Below are 19,811 nucleotides of genomic sequence, written 5' to 3'. Positions count from 1 at the left end.
AAATTATTTAAAACATAGCTAAGTACATGTTGATACGTCCTTGTTTTTGATAAACAAACGAATCTAGTTGTTTTTTTAAGAAAATTCATATTTCAATGTTCAAAAAAAATAAATACTAAAAATCAAATGAGAATAAATCAAGCGATTAAACGATTTTTGCTATTTGAAAAAAATAATTGGCTGTGAAACAATTTCTTAAATTCACCAGTAGATGTGTTAGTTTACATTGGCCAGAATACGTCGTATCAGCAAAATTAACCTAATTTTTTTATTTTTTTAAATATAAAATCTTTTTATTAAAAAATAAATGAATTATAATTATTAATCCATGCATCTTTGAAACTGTTTCAAAAAATACTTGTTAGTTTTTTTCAAAATACAGAGCAGAGCATAACACTAAAAAAAAATATTTTTCATTGTTACAATAGGGTTCGTAATTTCATAAAAAATATACTCTTCTCATTAAAAAAAATAAAAATAACTTAATTAAATTTAAATTAAAAAAAAAGAATTAAATAGTTTAAACATATAATTAATTGTATGACCGTGTAAAATGTACAGTGCATTATTTTTGAGAGTGAAGTGCGTGCAGTCAAGTGCAAACGCAATGCAGCACAACAATAGACTAAAATAATACAACTATGAAAATTAAATAAAAAAAACAGTGGTACCACTGAATGAACTAATTATGCTTTACTTAAAACAGTGGTCTCCAAATCTATCTCCAAGCTGCTACACATAATACTTATAATTACAACATTGTTACGGCCCTGTGCCACATGTTTCATATATAAATATATATATAATATAAAATAATTATAACAAAATATATGTACCTCCGAAAATTTTTTAATATTTGTGACTCGAAAAATGCATATTCACGGACGACGATTAATACATTTTAAACTTTATTTTTTACCGAAGTTTGTAAATTTTGTGAAATATAAGAGAAAAAGCGTTGTACTAATTAAACCGGGGGTACATGTAATTATTTTTAAATGTAAAAAAATGTATTAGATTTATTTTAAAATACAATTCAAATTTTCTTTGAAGTCATTTTTTGTTTGTTTTGTTTTATAATTTATTTTTCAATTTGAAAACATGTGGAAAACACTGAGAAAAGCTGATTTATTTTTTTTTTTGTGAAATTCCATAAAATGGAACGATTTATTTTCTAATGACAGTTTGCTCTGTGTTATTTAGGGAAAAATTCATAGAAAAAAGCAATGTTTGTTTTGTATCTCATAGGGATAAATAAACTTTTCAGAAAATTCTAAATATTTACTTTTATTTCATTTTCCCTTCTACATTAGTGGTAAAATGGGAACAATATAGACTAAACGAATATAGTACAAAAAATTTACAAATTTTTGCCGATGACTGTTGTTTTCTATTTCGTCTAGTCTGTATAGCTTTCTCATATATCAGGGCACTGATCGTAAGTAGTTGTAGAATTCAGTTATATAATTTTTTGTATTAAAATAAGAATTACAAAATAAAAAAAGCATATTACCTAATTATAAAAATATTAGCGAAAAATTTAAAAATAAAGTATTATTCAAAATAGGTTTAATCATATTGAAAATACTGAAAAAATTTACATAGGCTGTAGTGAGAGAATAACTAAGTACTACTATTTTGTAGAATGCGTAATAATTGTAATATTTCCCTTTGAAAAATCTCATTTTGTTTTTTTGTAAAATTTTATAAAAAAAAGTAATAGTTTCTTCCAATTAGTTTTCTAAAGCCATTCAATAAACATAAGTAACTTAAATTTTTATTTATACTATTTAGGTATTTTTATAATAAAAATTATTTACTACATTCTATGTATATAAATTAAAAATACAATTTTTATAATAATTGGTCGATTTTTTAATTAACCCTACCTTTATATTCCCTCAATCAATGCTTCAATTTGTAATAGATGAATTTTTTTTCTTCAAATTATCTTTTCATTATCAGGCTACATCAATTTCCGGTTTGGAAATAAAGATTAGAAACTTAGAGAACGTTAGATTTTTCCATTAATTACAGTAAATTTGATTAATCTATACATTACAAATATCCTTACTAAGTTATTCCAAAATTAATTTGGCCAAGCCAAGAAAAAAAAGTATCAAACTTGGAGCTTATTTGGGTTTTGCCAAATACATAATGTATATATTAAATTAAGTGGATAAGCGGTGGCAGCAACAAGAGTTTCCGAATACTTCGATGCCATACTGTACCATACGTTCCGTCTTCCAGGTGGCAGGCATCCTGCTAAAGCCGAAATTGTATTTTATTAAAATCAGTTTTAAAATTTTTATTTGTATGAAGTAAGAGTTATCGAAAACTGTATGTTTGAAATATTTAAATTTGGCGCTTTTTTCTGAAATACCATTTTGTTTTTGCAGTTATGGAACCAATTTTCTTACATCAATAGAATTGTAGTTAAATAATAATAAGTAATTGTAGTTAGGAAAATTAAATCATGATTGTTTTTACAACGTAGCTAAAACTGTGTTTTATTGCTTTTGTGGTTAAATTCTGAAAAAGCAAAGTTAGAAACTAAAAAGATTAGAAAGTTCTATTAGGATAAAAGACAAAATGCATTATTTTAAGATAGTGTTTCATTATAACAATATGCTAAGAAAGTTTTTTTAATCCTTGACAGGTATTTAATAGTTTATTTAGTATAGGTATTTAATAGTATATTTAATATATTAGATGTAATTTGGCTAAAAAGCGACCAACCAGTAACATCTTTTTTTAAATTTCTTGGCTTTTAATCATTGACTTTATAGTTATAATGTAATGTCAATGCTTTTAATACAGGCAGTGAATTATTACCATAACATATAGATCTAGGCGAGGATCTTTATGGCGTAAAACAGCGCCTCAGAGTGAGTGGCTGGAAACTAAATAAAACCATTTAACGCGTGCTATATGTTCATTAGCAATCATTTTGTGGCTCTAGTATATATCTCTAATTCCATTCAAATTTCAGACCAATTTCAATACATAGGATCCCCTATCTATATGTTATATGTCTATGATTAATACCCTCAATTCACTCGGTTGCGGAAAATCTGACAGGATAAAATATATCGAGTCAAAAATGTTGGAAGAAACAGAGAAAAAGGAGGAAAACATGCATTTTGTACTCTAATTGCTGATATTAGTGCAATAAGAAAATCTAAAAAAGAATCTTAAATCCTAAATTTTCATTACATGCAATTTTTTGAGCCGTTTCAACAAATTTAAATATAGAGTTCTCATATTAAGTTTTGTTTTTTTACTACAAAGAATCAGAAAATTTTTTAACACTATAACTCAAAACGCTGAAAACTGATATCTCTTTAGAAAACAGCATTATGTCATGACATAGATGTCTGAACGTAGTAATTCTACATCATAAAAACATATATATTTTCTTTTATTTATTCTTTATACTTTCATATTAATTATTAACTAAAATAAATTTTATAAGTTCCAAACAAAACTTTTTCCGTAAATTTCGAGTTGGTTCATTGCCTTTATTTCTACATTTATGTTTCAAAGAGGGGAGTATAATACGTAATATAACGGAAGCGCTTACATTTAAAATTTATCGATTAATTTTTATTTGAAATATAAAAATTAATATTTTATTAATTGACTAAATAAAATGAAATATCGCGGTATTAGAGAATAAATATTAAAATTTTTTTATTTTAAAATTACTTAGCTACTAAAACAAATGATATTCTTGTTTATCGTAACAACTTTTGGTTGTTTTGTCTCATGAATTTAAGAATAATTTATTTATGTATTGTGTAAAACACATATATTTATGTTAAATAAAATATTAGATTAAGGTAAGTGTTTTAATAAACTATTTAAAAAAAAATATCAATATCATCATGGACATTTTTATAAAATTTTGAATCGATATTCAAATGACTTAATTATAAAACTTTGAAATTCATAATGGCAGAATTGCTCATATATATTTGAACTGCGGGAAAATAGATTGTTTAGAAAAAGAACTGGGGGATTTTTCAGTTAAATATTATTCAACTATGTTAGAGTATTTTTCATACAGTGTTTAGTAAACATTGATTTTCTTAAATATCAGTTATATGCGGTTTATGTACATATACAAAATATTTGATTTTTTTCACGCAATGGCGTTGTAATACAGTCTTTGCTCGCGCCATTTGCAAAGCACACGATTCACAATGTCTATGGTAAGTTATTTTTGATTTTCGATAGATATTTAATTTTTATAAATCATTATAATTATGAATTTCATTGATTTATATGTAAATTAATACATGTTTATACTTGCACTTGTATTTACCTAATAATTTCATATTTAATCAAACGACCTTAAAATCACTTATCATTCTCAAGCAGTAATGATACCTGTGCAAGTATAAAAAAAATTTTTTTAATATTTTTTCTGTGATTTTGTGTAACTAATTTTAACCAAAGATAAAATGTTTTTTAAATAATGTTAATTTGTTTTAAAAGTACGTGTTTAAGAATTTTAAAAATATCCGTTCGTTTTTCTTATATTCTTTGCAGATATTTACTTAGATCAAGTGCCGCAAACCTAACATTTCAATTGAATAGGCCTACCTCTAACTTGTTCTAAAATAAGGAAACGAGGAAATTTACTTTTTAAAAACTGTTTTACAAATAATTAGTATTAAAAAAAAAAGTATATTTCTTAGTTTATTGATATTGTTATTTCAAATATATTTGGGCTGTAATGGCCTCGAATGAATTACACGAAGATTTGCATAAGTTAAACTTGGGTACGGAAATGTTCGGTGAGAGTTTAAAGAATTGCGCTGATAATCCATTGGAAGATGGTTTGTTAGGTGATCCAGATAGTTGTGGAATATGTGGGTATGTATACGTTTAATTGTATAATTTTCCTGATCAGAAAATGAAGGTATATGATCATAAAATTCACTAGGAGATTAAGGCCTGAGATTTTTATCTTTAAAGTTTGAATAAATTTTTTAATAAAATATTCAAATTATTTTTAAACCATGACATTCATGTAAAGAGATTCAGTTTCACCGAAAAATTAGAAATCAAGCTGTCAATTTAGTATAACAAAAATATCTATTAAGGAACGTGGCTTTACCTGTGCGTTAAACGATTAAACGATTTCATATTATACTCTATAAGTGATTGAGGAAAAGTGTAAAATAAGTCGTTAGTTTTTGTATGGTTAGAAGTTTGAAAATTAAAATTTGAAATTTTATTTTATAAGCTGTATATTTATGTATAAGAAATTATTTCATCTGAGTTGCGAGTTAGTTCAGTTTTTGTCAATTGATTGCTATTCCTTGTTTAGGTTGGATTACCTTCTTTCTCCAAGAAATTCCTATTACCAACAAGCATTTCAAATTAAGATGAGCATTTCTGTGGGCTGCATTATTCAATTTCTTAAAAACATTTAGCTAAATTATAAATACTAAAAATTTAATTTTTAATTTTAATTGTTTTTCCTAAAGAGGATATATTTTAACAAAATGAACTAGCATTTGGTATTTTCCTAAAACCCGGGGCTAAAGGCTGAAATGACACTTAAAGGTGAAACTATTATTAAAAATCGGGAATTTTTGGGTTTTATTCTTAGTAAGAAAAAAACGAGAAACGAAAATTAGACATTGAAGTTTTAATAATTTAACTATCAAAATTTACCACCCTGCATATCGTAATCGTTGCGATATACCTTCAGGATTCTGTGATAAAACCACAAAGTTCAGAAATTAATTTTTAATTCATATGATATTATAAATGATTCGAAATTTTTTGATATGATTTGCAGAAATACCCTATGCAACCCCCGAGTGTTGTCCTGCCTTCATGTTTTTTGCGAGCCGTGCCTTGACAAAAAGCTCATTGGGGAAGCTGGGGACCCTGGTACTCCAGAAGCTGTTTTAAACTGTCCAATTTGCAATCAAGCGACAAAGGTAAGACATTTATTTTCAATTTCTTTCACAATAATTGTATAAAAAGAATGAATTTGAAAAATATGGTGATTAAAAAGATTCTATAAAGCGTGTAATTCTTGGATCAGGTTTTGACAAAAGCAGCTAATTTAAATTGCTGTAAGAAGTAAAATTGCAATCTTGAATGGGTTTTTTGTGATAGACATTTTTTTCTTAAAGAATGTAACAGTTGCTCAAGATTCCTTAAATTAATTAATCCGACTTTATTAAAAACCAAGAAGTGTGCCGTATTACTGAAATGTTATAATTACTGGGATTAATTCATATTATCGATTAATGGATGTGTCGAACTACTGAATGTTTGAAAGCTCTACTGTATTTTGGACTTAGTAAAAAGATCTGTAATATTTGTTATATATGTACAGAGTTTGTAATATATAAATCCTGAAGGTCATGGATTCCATTGTCAAACTATAAAAATGAACCCTTAAAAAATTTTCCTTTGTTAGCTCGGTTAATGAATTCAAATTCATAAACCTTGATTACATTAGTAGTCCATAAAATTGGTATGATTAGATAAGTCTTTTAAAGAAGAATAAAACTATTTTTAAAGCGTATTATTTAGAAAAAATTATTGTAGTAATCGACAGATTTTAAACGAAAATTATTTCATACACAATACGTTAATTTTTTACTGTCGGTGTTAATACTTAAATCTATCGTTTGTAATTTAGGGTCTATTCATAAAATATGTTACATAAGCAAGAGAAGGGAGGGGTATTGCTTAGCGGGTCGAAATGTGATATGGGTGGAGGATGTGAGCTTGTTAAATAATTATCACTAAATAACTATTTTTTCGCAATAAAAATAACCGTTTTTTATAAATCAAGTAGTTTCAGGAAAAAATAAATGTAAAAATTTGTCTTCTCTGTCCTTGCAATTTTTTTTAGATTTCAATTTTTATATTTACAAACGTAAATTGCAAAATTGGTGTTCACTGAAAAATTAACAAATTTCTTTCGAAATATTTAGTCAAAAATCAGTGTATTGCTCAAAATTCAAAGGAAAAAAAAATTACAATTTAAAATTTAAATTGTGTCGGATTAATTTGTAAAAAGGATTTCAAACAAATAAATTTCTTTTTTATTTTATAAAACAACTTGCACTAACAGGTGAAAGTTAAGTTCTAGCCAAAAACTTTTGTTTGGTATATTATTCTGTACCTAACTTAACCAAGTTACCCAATAAAACTAGAATTAAAGGTGGCTAACGACTTACTGAATATACTGATAAGAAAAATCAATAAAGACCGCACTTATGAAAATTTGGTCTTAGCCTAACTTGCCTATATTGCAGGATTTTGAAGCTCTTGGAATCCAGATCAAATTTCGCTGGGCACGATGATCTAAATATGCATTTTGATGGTCCTTAGAATGCCAATAATCCCTGTGTATAGAGCTTTGCGTGTTGTATTAAATTATTATTCTCAAAGCACAAAAATTATTCATTGTATTCTTTTGAAACACTAATAAATATCTTCATACAGGGACTATTGACATTCTAACGTCCATAACTCAAAATGGTTTGTAGTTAGAGCATTGTGACCATTGAAAATTTTGATCAGGATGTCAAATTTTAAAATTCTGCAGTATGGGTAGATTTGACCATAATTCAATTTCCTAAAGATAAGTGTGGAGTCCATTGAAAGTGAATGAGTTTAAATAAATGAATGAATAAGTTTGAATATTTTTGTTCATTAAAACAGGTTGGCAGTCGTAAGGTGGCTTCATTGCCATTGGATTTGATCTCAACGAATATAATTGATGTGACTGGTTTACCAAATTTGAGCTGCACTAGTTGTTCATCAAAAGAGCTTGCGGTGTCACGATGTTGTACATGTCACAATCTATTATGTTCGAACTGTAATTCAGCTCATCAGTATATGCGTTGTTTTGAATGTCATAGAGTTCTTCCTTTAGACGAAATTAAACAAAAGGGTGAAAAAATCTGTATACATAAACCAATACCATGTACCTTACATCCCAGCGAATCTCTGTTATTCTATTGTGCAACTTGTCAAATTGCAATATGCGCCGAATGTGCAAAACTAGATCATATGGGTCATCAATGTGAAGCGGTCATTGATGCTGAACAACGTGTAAAACAAGAATTAGAAACGTTATTGGCTGAAGGTCGTGCCAAGGCTAGCGTACTAACAAACGCTTCCGCTGAATTAGATATTAGTTTAAATGAGCTCGCACATCAGCGTTCCGCTGCCAAAGATTTAATCAATGAATCATATCAAAGTTATAAAGCTGTACTAGAAAAGTGTCGAGATGATGCTCTGAATGAGTTAAACGAACTCCATCATGAAAGGGAATTGAAATTAATGGATTTAACAGAGCGTGTTGGTAAAGATATTAGTCTTGTCGATGATGCTTGCAAATTCACCAGTCGTTTACTCGAGAAAGGTAACACTGTTGAAATCATGTGTTTAAAGAAGATTGTTGGAACACAACTGATGAATTTAATAAATAATACATCAAAACCCGAACAAACATACTCAATTGAATTCGAGACTGATTTCGCAAACTTTAAGCATACATTAAGAAAAATATTTGGAAAGTTTCGTACAGAAATGAATCCAATTGATGCGGCAAGCTCAAAAGATTCAAATTCTCCATCTAATGTGCCATTATTACCTATCATGAACGGAACTGCGAATATTAATTTAACAAATGGATGTACAAATTCATTAACAAATAGTAGTCCAATATCATTGCCAACATCGATGCAATCATCTTTTGATGGTGAAATACACACTGGTGGTTTTTTGGCACAACCTGTTTTAAGTCCAGATAGTCCACCAATGGCACCTGTACCACAAACACCATATGGATTTACAAGTATGGCAGAGTATAATTTACAGCAGTTAGCAAGTTTAGCGGAACGTGAAACTAGTGCTGCGCCAAGTCCAACGCCCTCATTCACTTTAGCTGATTTGTTTACCGGTGATCTCAGTTCGGCAAATAATGCGTTGAATAATTTACAAGCACTTGCCAAACTTGGCTTGAATAGCAATACAGGTAATTTTAGTGTATATGATAATTTATATGACAATGGTCACTGGTGGAATTAATTTTTTTTGCACACAAAATTTTTTTTTACTAATTAGCTAAGTTTGTAAATATCATTTTTAAGTTCCTGAATATATATTTTGATGTTTTTTTAAAAAATTATGTGGTTTTGCTTTTTTGTTTATAATACTTTTTTCCAAAAAATTACTCCCACGACCCTTGTTTTCAATCCATTGGCAAATTAACAGGGAGTCGTCACTTTTAGATTTCTTAACAAATTAAACTATTAAACTAAATATAATCTATTTTACCACCTTTATCAAACAGCGCTCTTTGACAAGGATAGAAGATATATGATATGTTTTTACTTGATTAATCACTGTCTCAAACAAAAAAGAATCATTTTTTAAATGAAAAGCTCTATAGTCAGTATGCTGCTTAGCATTATCGAGTTCGTTATCATTTTATATATTCAGCATATTACATTAATAAAAAAACGCAAGCATGCTACAAAACCACTTTCGATTTTGGTCTATGTTACTGATCCCAGTCTAGATGAAGTAAAATAAAGCCATATTTTTTTTTCTTCAATAGGATAACTTCTAGCCCGAAAAAGGATTATGCTTGTTATTCGTATGCCGATACAAATTGTTCAAATTTCTTTGGATAATTTTCGACTAAGAGGCAAACAAAATAAATTCAGTTTATGTAGTTCAGATTTGCGGATTTTTTTGGCCTTTGAAAAATTCGCTATAAGTCGATGACGATTAAAATCTGTACGCCGTTTTTTAATAACTTTCATTATTTATTTATACTTATTTCTTAAACTAAATCGCTATGTCTCGAAGCATGTGAGTAATTTTTGGAGTAGGCCAAAACTGTTGTTTGATGAAATTTCTAAAAATTTTATGTGGGTCTTATTGTATATTGCAGTTAATGACTCTTTTTCAAGCTAGAGTTTTCTGTGAGAGTCGGATCATAATTCATTTATTTTTATTATTGAATCTAGATTAAAGCAATGCCATTTGTTAAGATTACTCTTAATGGGTCGAAATTATTATTGAAAGGAAACCGATGACCATAGCGATTTGTGTTTATTTTATTTTTTTTAATAATTTTATAAATAAACCTACTAAGTACTGCTTTTACATACTTTGTAACGAATCACTTTAAATTTGTATCAGTGCCTCCCGGTCTAATAATTGATTGTATTTTAAAACTTGCTTTAATTTAAAAAGTGACGACTTATCCTAGAAAATTTTGAATCCCATGTTTTTTATAATTAAACTGTGCTTTTATTAAAACCTGTTTTATTTTTTTATTTAATATCATTGTAATTTCAATTCATTTTAGTTTACCATTCGTATTTTTGTACTCATGTAACTAATATCCATTTTTACATAACATTTGGGAAAAATTAGTAATAAATAATACACCCGTGACTTTGGTCTATAATTTTAATAATCGTGTAACCAAGTCGTGTTATAATTAATTCACTCAGGTATGATTTTCATTTGATTCAAGTTCATTTTAAGGGGAATATATCAAGATTATTTCCGCAAAAATACTATCTGATCACTGAAAATATCTATTGTAGTGCAGCTTTTCAAAATTATAAAAAGTTCTTGTTCTAGATTAATTTTTCCAAAATATTTATGGAGAAAGTAGCTATTAAGAGCAGTTAAAGTGCACATGGGAACTTTTTATGGTAAAGTGTTCATGGTTAAATGGGTTGAAAATTTTGTATGTTGTTTTTTGAAAAGAAGTCTCATTGAACAGAAGCCTCCACAGTTTTCCAGATATTTTGGTCTAAACTTGAAATTTTCTGCAGATTATGAAAAGTGTACTTCAAAATTAAACCATGTTTTAGTTCGAATCACTTACGGTTACACATATATTAATTGGTGGTGGTTAACTGATGAATTAGGCTAATTAGACGACGCGACGACTCATTCCCCAGACATTCAGTATCTCAAATAACGAAAATTTATCTTTTCTTTAATGTAAAAAATAAATGTTAAATATATGCGCTGATTTCTTTTATATCAGCTAATCCTGACCATAAGTTTTTGCTTCTTGATTACTACGAAGCACGGTTTCTATAGGTATTTTTCTACCACTAATTAATATTTGTCGGAAGTATTTCTTATACATAACTGAAACTACTGCGAAAACTACCTCTGTTCTGACTGTAGCAAACGCCGAATATAGGTATATTTCTCTATCCAGTTGGTTTGTGGGAGAATTTAACCTGTTTTTGTACGTTCATGTGTGTACATGTAAGCATACAAATTAGTATAAATTGCAAGTTATTACAACATTACACCTACAGAAAATCCTTTAAATCAGATCATTCAAGTTTGCATTGATTTTTGCCACTTTCTGTTCATTTTGACTTGATAGTATTTGTTCAAAAAACTATATTTTATAACTAATTGAACAAACTGAGTGCATTGTTTCGTGTTTTAATATTGTATTTTCTTTCTTGACCTAGAGATTTTGATTAAAGTTTATCTCAAATTTGAATTTATTCGTCAATTCAAATTAAATAAATCGTTTTTAAATTATTTTACTATACAAAATTTTCAAGTCAATTATACCTCTTCACGAATTCTAATGAACGTCATCAGATTAAGATTACAATTGGCCAACTTTCTGATTTGAGTTGAATTTAGTTTTCTGAGTTGAATTCTTATTTAATGATTCCTTTGCTATAAATAGTTTGGCTGGAATGCATGTGAAAAAACATTAATTTAAAATGGATAATATTATTTTAAAAGTTCTGTTCCTCTTATTTAAGTCATCAAAAAAATCAAGATTGTATGTTTAAATATCGTGTTATATTCCCCGAATCATCTTAGTATCTTAAGTATATGCTTTTTTGTTTAGTATTTAGCAATTCATAATCGAAATTTATACATTCCTATCTGAGTGAATTAATAACCTGTTGCAGCATAATGCCTCCACAAATTTGTAAATCAGAAAGATTGTAAAAAAAATCAATACAAAAATGCTCTAATATGATCAATGTAGATTTGAACGGAGGAGGCGGAAATGGGCAGCTGATAATAGGTCGGAGTGGACTATCGCCGTCGTGTAATATCGGTAATCCAATTTTGGGTGGTTTCGGTTCGCTGTCCACATCGACCTCGCCTATAATTACTACACCTGACGATATGTTATCGTCATCCGACAACCTTCCCGTTGTTATAGGTGGTTCAAACGTCAATAACCCTGTATCCAGTTTTACACATCCTCCGCGATCCATCAAATTAGCACCAATGCAGATACGTTGCAAGTTTGGTCAACTTGGACCAAGTAAAGGTCAATTCAATTCACCCCACGGCTTTTGTTTGGGTACTGATGAAGACATTGTTGTTGCTGACACTAATAATCATCGAGTTCAAGTAAGGAATTGTACAAAACTGGAAGAGTTAAAATTTTAATAAAGCTTTATTTCCGTTAGATTTTTGAAAAAACTGGTACCTATAAATTTCAATTTGGAATACCTGGTAAAGAGGAAGGCCAATTATGGTATCCTAGAAAAGTGGCTGTGATGAGAACGACTGGGAAATTCGTTGTTTGTGATCGTGGAAATGAACGATCACGCATGCAAATATTTACTAAAAATGGTCATTTTATTAAAAAAATAGCAATCAGATATATTGATATTGTGGCAGGACTTGCTGTTACACCTCAAGGACATATCGTTGCCGTAGATAGTGTATCACCAACAGTGTTTGTGATATCTGAAACAGGCGATCTCTTGCGCTGGTTTGACTGCAGTGACTTTATGAGGGAGCCTTCTGATATTGCTGTTCACGGTAAATATTCTTAATTTACTTCAAAATAGACCACGTACAAAATACATTGTTTTCAAACATTATCAAGCTGTTTCATAGACCAAGTTTCAGTGAACTTTTGGAATGTAAAAATTCTAAAGGCAAAACCTACAAGATGCATCTGAACACAGCGCTAATCGAAACTTGAATTTTTGAAAATGCATTTTCCAATTAGAATTGTGTCTCGGTGGTGGGATCCAAAGTTCACTAGCTAGTTAGAATCAAATTTTCTGATTCTAAACATTTAACCAATATTAAATAAAATTTCTAAAAGAACTACCCATATATATATCGTGTATGTTTTTATTGTTTTTTAACGAAAGATTAATTTTTTATCTCAATTCAATTTCAGGGTCAGATTTTTATGTTTGTGACTTTAAGGGCCATAATGTAGTTGTATTTAGCGAAGAAGGGCAGTATTTACGTCGTATTGGATGTGAGAATATCACTAATTTTCCAAATGGCATTGACATTTCTGATGCGGGCGATGTGTTAATTGGAGATTCGCATGGTAATCGGTTCCATGTAGCTGTGTTCTCACGAGAAGGAAATCTTATTACCGAATTTGAATGCCCATACGTTAAGGTAAAGATTTATAATTTTTTCAGTTAAATATTTAAATTATTTAAAAACCCTACATTTTTAAAAACATCATAATTTTATATATTTATTTTGAAGTTTATAATTTTTATACCTTGTATATATGAAATATATCAAGATATACTAAGTTTAGTCCCAAGCTTGCAGCGCTTAAAAATATTGATGCTACGAACAAAATTTTGGTATAGATTTTCATAAAATCGCCTAATTAGCCCATTTCCGATTGTTCGTCTGTCCTATCTGTTTAATAATAATGGGGTTTTTAATCTTCGTTTTTCTGACATACGCCTATAACAGAGGCCACCAACATTATTATTTGTTAATATTTATTTATTTAACTACATCCATATTTTACAATTACATTTATGACGTAGCTGAAATCAGTTACTTAGTTCTTATCCAAGCGACGACAATGTGATCAATTTTATCTCCCCAATTAATAATAAGTGTTCACACTGCCGCTGGATTCGAATCCGCAACCTAACTCTAAGTAGTCAAACGATCAAAGTAACGCCTTAGACCGCCCAGCCATTTACGCTCAAATGTCCTATCTGTTTGTAAATACGATAAATCAAAAACGAAAAGAGATATCAAGCTGAAACTTTTATAGCGTTGCTCAGGACGTAAAAGGTTTAATTCGTAAATAGTAGCATAGGTCATTTAGGTTTTGGGTCTGTAGGACCCATCTTGTAAACCGTTAGAGACAGAACAAAAGTTAAAATGTAAAAAATAATCCTTATAAAAAAATCAAAAATTTTTGTTTGAAACATTTTTTCGTAAACAGTAATGTTTACCCGCGAGGGCGCAAGAATAGATGGGAATATCAGCGAGCTGGGGTACCTTATTCTACATGGCTTACTGTTATTATTTTGTTAATAATATTTAAAGCTGATTTTCAACTTTTCGTAATCTATGTTAATAATTTTCAAATGGTTTATTTCTCAGTGCTTCATTAAAATAATTTAATTTTTACCTCCAACAGCTGACTTTTTAACAAAGGATTTTTTTTTAATTTTGTGAATTTTAGCTACATTTTTTAATTGTATTTGTATTTTAGGTATCTCGTTGTTGTGGTTTAAAAATAACATCTGAAGGGTACGTGGTGACATTAGCTAAGAATAATCATCATGTACTTGTCTTGAACACTTTGTACATAATGTAAGTTATATACGGCAGTCGAAAGTGGAAAGGAAGCGAATGAAAACATCTCAGCTTGTTGAGTGTTCACAACACACTTCAAGTCAAACAATGCAGTCTCCAGGTATTCCGCTTCAGCCGCATTAACACACAAGGACATCCGTTGGCCTCATACGTATTAAATTCTATGCTTAGAATATTTCAGTTTTAATTAAAAGCTGCGCGTGTCTGTTAATGATCTCTATGAACGCAAATAACTCATTTTTTTAAAAGATTTTTTTATACAAATTTTTGATTATCAAATCAGTGTGTTTTTTGTACGTAACTTTTCGTTGTACATGAAATTATTGTTTTTAAAATTTAAATGAAAATAATGCTTAATTCGAGGGGTTTTCACTTTTTTTTCGTTAAATTTCTCTTTCACGTAATTGTTTTCTCGTAAATTGTTTTCGATATTAGTGAAATTAAATTACCGTTTCGAATAATCGCATAGTAAAATACAAATAAGTTTAAATACTCCACAAATTTTAACCAGTAACTTTAGTTCTCGATTATTCTAGATTGTGATTTTTTTCGAAATGTTTGCTCAAACAAAAAAATAAAAACGACAATAAGTGAGAATCGCATGTGTTTCGAATTTTAAATTAATTGTTTTTATTCGTTCAACGCACTATCAATGATAAACTGCAAATGTTTTTTAGTCATTTTAAAATAAACTCAGACTGATATACCAGTGATTAATAAATCAATTTCATGTACATGCTACTATAGTTCGCGTACAATCACACTGAATTAATTTTACTTGCACTGATAGAATTTTAAAAGTTAATGTATTTTTAGAGTTTTTTAGATAAATTTTTCGCGATTATAGTTTAGTGAAAAAAAAAACCAGTTTATCCAAAGCATAATTGTATTTAAATATTATAAATATTAACGAAGTAATTTTTAAGTTGATGAATTTTTGTTAAAGCAAAAATTGGTAGCAGCTAAAAGGCGTGTAATATGGTTCCTATAGCATGAGCTGATATTTGTATTCTTTTTGTTTTTTGTAATAGGCGTCAATTAGATTTTTAATCAGTACTTTTTTTTGATTAAGTGCCAATTTGAAACTCATCTCGTTTTTATCATCTGAGTTGTAAATAATTTTGGCACGAAATTTGAAAATCAAATTATTTACCCCAATAGAACATTTAAATTATTTAAAAATAGTTAGTAAATGGTTGAAAAACTTTAAGAAATTTATTTAGCGAAATTTTAAAATGTGTGCTTCAATTTAAATGTTAATAATTCTAAAAAAAAACGTGTATAAGTGTGAATGTGTGTATAAATTTTTGTAATATAGGATGGTCAAGAAATTGCATGTACAAAATTGTTTTAAATTTTTTGCTCTTTTTAAATATAATTCCATTCACTTGATATTTTTATTTGAATCTTTTACAATAATTCGTTTCTAAATTTAATTCAAATAAAATGTTATCGAGATTATCGACTGTTTGGCGTATATTTTTTTGAACAAGACATGCAAACAGTTGAGATACATCAGTGATATTGGAATTTTTGTGATTTTTTGTTGTTGAAATTTTAATTAAAATCCAATCAAATTTTTCATATTGAAAATTCTTAAATTATTTAATCTGTCTACAAATTTTGACCATTCTTTATTTTTACTCAGGTTGGTTTACTTTAAAAAATATTTCATCTTCTCATGCTAAATATGGGCCGACGAAAATTCGGACTAATCAAAATATTTTTTCATAGTCTTCATGTATAAAAAAAGAACAATTTGGCACACTTAAAAACCAAGTTTGCAAGCTTTGTTTTTATAAAGCTTTGTAAGTGTGCGCATCATTAGTGCCATCTATATTAATATATAAATACTAAGTTCAAATAATATAACCCTTCTCCCTCGCCTAAGATTCAATCACAATTTACACACTGTAATTGCGCCAAATCATCCAATTCTTGTTCAAATTTTTCAAAATCAAATTTTAAAAAATTCATTAGTCGAATTAAATCATCCCTCATTGTTGAGACAAATCAATATTTTATAGAATTTATCTGTGAAATTTTGAGCAATACTTAAATATTCATTTTTATGTATGCTATATTTTTTTAAAAGTATTTATATCAATTATTTTATGTACAATTTTAATTGGATTTAAACCAGGCCTAATTTTTTATAATTGTTAAAATTCACGGGTATAGTTAGCGAGCTTAAAACTAAAAATATTTAACAAATATGTATTTATTTTTAAGAAAACCATTTTCCGAAATGATTTAAGAATCACGATTTTAATGAAATTGCTATTGAATTTAAAAAAGGACTTTAAATTTTGGTATTTCTTATTGATTTTATGAGTTTCGTAATTGATAACATTAAAATGCAAAATTTTTTTCGTTTCGCAATAAATAATGAACTTTTCATTCTGAAAGTTTCCCATATTTTGTAGTATATCGCCAGTAACATTTACATTAACAGTAAACATTAACATTTAGAGGGTGAGGTATAAGAACTTGAACATTTTTTTTTTAAATAAAAAAAACCTATATTCGTAATAATCGTGTTAAGATCTCAAAATAATTTCTCCACCATTCATCATTCTAGTCTAATCATGAAGTTTTCTTATTAATTCGATCAACTGAAACCACATAAAATGTATTTGAATCCAGTACTGAAGTATCGACCACAATTTTTGGAATCAATACGATATTAAACTTTGTGCTAAAAGGCTTTTCTGTAACCACATTTACAAGTCAAAATGATACCTCGAATTATTGTTTTCTTGTTAATAATACTGCAACTGATATGCTACAATCCGTTCAAATTCGGCAGTGTGAATGGATTAATGCTTTTACGCCTTAAATGGAATTCAAAATTAGTAAAGTTCTCATATATCCCATCCTGTACTAAACTATCATTTTAGCGGGATTCAGAGTCAGTTATTTAAAAATTTATAGTTTAATTTCTCTGAAAACTTTTTCCAAAATTGAAGCTTCTAATTATTATTATTATTATTAAGTTAGAACTAATTTTGTACAAACTTGGAAAAAAGTATTTCCATTTCGAATTACCCAAATAATTGTACATAAAATAAAAATAGCCATATTTATTAAATATATCAAAAAATTAAACAATCGTTTGAGCAAGAATATAAACGAAATTATTAGTAATAAAAAAAATTTAGTTTAGTGTGTTATTGTGTTTTCACTTCTTATACATTTTTCGATGGATGAATATAGTAAAAAAACCATTCGATAAACCATGCCTGTGATAATAGTATCTTCAGGATAAGTTGTGACCTTAGCCTCTCGTTGTTATTAAGTGTATTTTTTGAATACGATTCTATATTGAAACGTTTATTTAAAAAATGCACGCATTTATTAAAATATATGTATTAAATAAAAAATAATATTAAAAAAAAAAAAAAAATATTTAAAAAAAAATCAAAAATATTTTTTTGCTACCATTTGTATATTTGGTAACGATATGGATCTTTTTTTTTAAATTGTATTTTGTGAATGCTTTTTTTATAATCATAAATTTTTACACTTTTCGCTAATTACGAACTTAGTCGTTAAAATTGATGAATTGTATATTTAAAATCTTTATTTTTTATTGTTTTTTTGTTAATTATTTTGTATGTATGCATTTATTATTTCAGTCATTTATTATTCATTCCTATTTTTTTTAAGAAAAATATTTATGACAATTAATTCGTGTGCAATTGCAAAGGGTTTACATATACAATTTCTTGGTAAATATTGTTTGAATACTTGCAACCAAATTTGTTATGGTAGATAAAATTTCTTCCCAAATTGTATAAAACTGTTCTTGATTGAAATTACTTGCACCAAATCTAAAATATAGGTAATTGCAATTTATTAAAGCTTTGAGAGCAATGAGCTTCTTTATATACAAAATGAACACAATTTCTACACATAATAGCTTCAAATACGTTTATAACAAATTGTAAAGTATTAATAACGTTAAAATTCGACATAATTGTAAGGTGCATTGGAGCAAATTTTCTTGGATGCACCATATTTTCTAAAATGCTTCTAGATTATAGTCTAGGAATTGGCTGTCTATTAGATTAATTTCCATCAAAATAGAGTATATGTCGACCATGTGTCTCAAAATATAGATTGTTAAATTAGGATGAAGCACAGACCAGGCAGAATGAAGTATATTTTTAATAACTTACAAATTTGATTTATCTTTTTCATTTAAATCATCTACGTATAGCCATCTCATTAAGATAATTATGTTCGATAATTATCTTTGAAAAATTTGAATGAGACAGAAATAAAGGAAAGAACCAAAAATTGTTTTTGCTTTCAGTATTTTATTTAATGTTAATTATAAAGATTATAAAATAACCATTTTTGTTAATTTCCATTGAATCTTTATGCCCTTCATGAAAAGCGAAAATAAATATTAAAAATTACTTAACATCGCAACTGGAGTCCTGTTGTTTTTCTTCGACTGTAACAACACGGTACTCATATTGAAGAGTGAAAGTTTTCCTATTTATTTTGAACAAACTTTTTGCAGAAGTTTGTCCCCTTCAAAAAATATTATTTTACATGTTATTTAAATTATATCGCCCACAATTTGACGCATCCAAAATTTTGTCAATCTAAATCTAAATCCAGAATGGAAATATCTTCTTTCAGACAGCCTTTTCTTAGGTTACCATTAATACATTATGAATGTTGTAACTACTAGTCAATTTACAAAGTATTCCAAGCAATATTTTAATCGAACATCATTTAAAAAAATATGTACAAATGGTAGACAAATGAAAATTTAAAAAAAATTTAATCATTTCAAGTCAAAATTTTATGTGATGTGATGAAAATCTCAATGATTTAATAGTAGTTTTAAAAAAAAAAACATTTTTATTTATTTTAACCAAATATTTATTTGTATATATATATACACAACATAATAATTATATTTTTTGATATCCCATGAGTGATACTAAAATAAAACAAAAAGTAAAACATCATTTTTCAAAAAGTATCTGCTCACTTTTTTTGAAATTATACAATTTTTAAACTAAAAAAAAAAATTAAATAAATAAAAATACAACAATAAAAAAAGCACAGGGTTGTCACACAATTCAGTTAACAATATTTCCTTAACTGTTAGGATGGAAGTTAACTTTTTTATTTGTTTTGAGTCGAAGATACTAAATTTTAACAATTAAAAG

At 27.8% G+C, this 19,811-nt stretch overlaps 1 protein-coding gene across 2 annotated transcripts; it reads left to right on the top strand.

Moving 5' to 3' along the window:
* Nucleotides 1-4,120: 4,120 nt before the first annotated feature.
* On the top strand, nt 4,121-14,840 carry LOC123291460 (B-box type zinc finger protein ncl-1). Of its 2 annotated transcripts, none has more exons than XM_044871760.1 (8): nt 4,121-4,214; nt 4,555-4,881; nt 5,816-5,960; nt 7,705-9,025; nt 12,230-12,423; nt 12,483-12,840; nt 13,211-13,443; nt 14,516-14,840. In XM_044871760.1, exons 2-8 carry the CDS (start codon nt 4,742-4,744, stop codon nt 14,618-14,620), a joined length of 2,496 nt encoding a protein of 831 aa, XP_044727695.1. In that variant the 5' UTR covers nt 4,121-4,214; nt 4,555-4,741; the 3' UTR covers nt 14,621-14,840. The 2 variants fall into 2 exon arrangements, with proteins under 2 accessions (XP_044727695.1, XP_044727694.1); XM_044871759.1 differs by having other exon boundaries at nt 12,050-12,423.
* The last annotated feature ends 4,971 nt before the right edge of the window (nt 14,841-19,811 follow it).

The sequence above is a fragment of the Chrysoperla carnea genome, chromosome 2 (assembly GCF_905475395.1).
Source record: "Chrysoperla carnea chromosome 2, inChrCarn1.1, whole genome shotgun sequence".
In the NCBI taxonomy this organism is placed as follows: domain Eukaryota; kingdom Metazoa; phylum Arthropoda; class Insecta; order Neuroptera; family Chrysopidae; genus Chrysoperla; species Chrysoperla carnea.
This window is presented reverse-complemented; position numbering and strand designations above follow the sequence as displayed.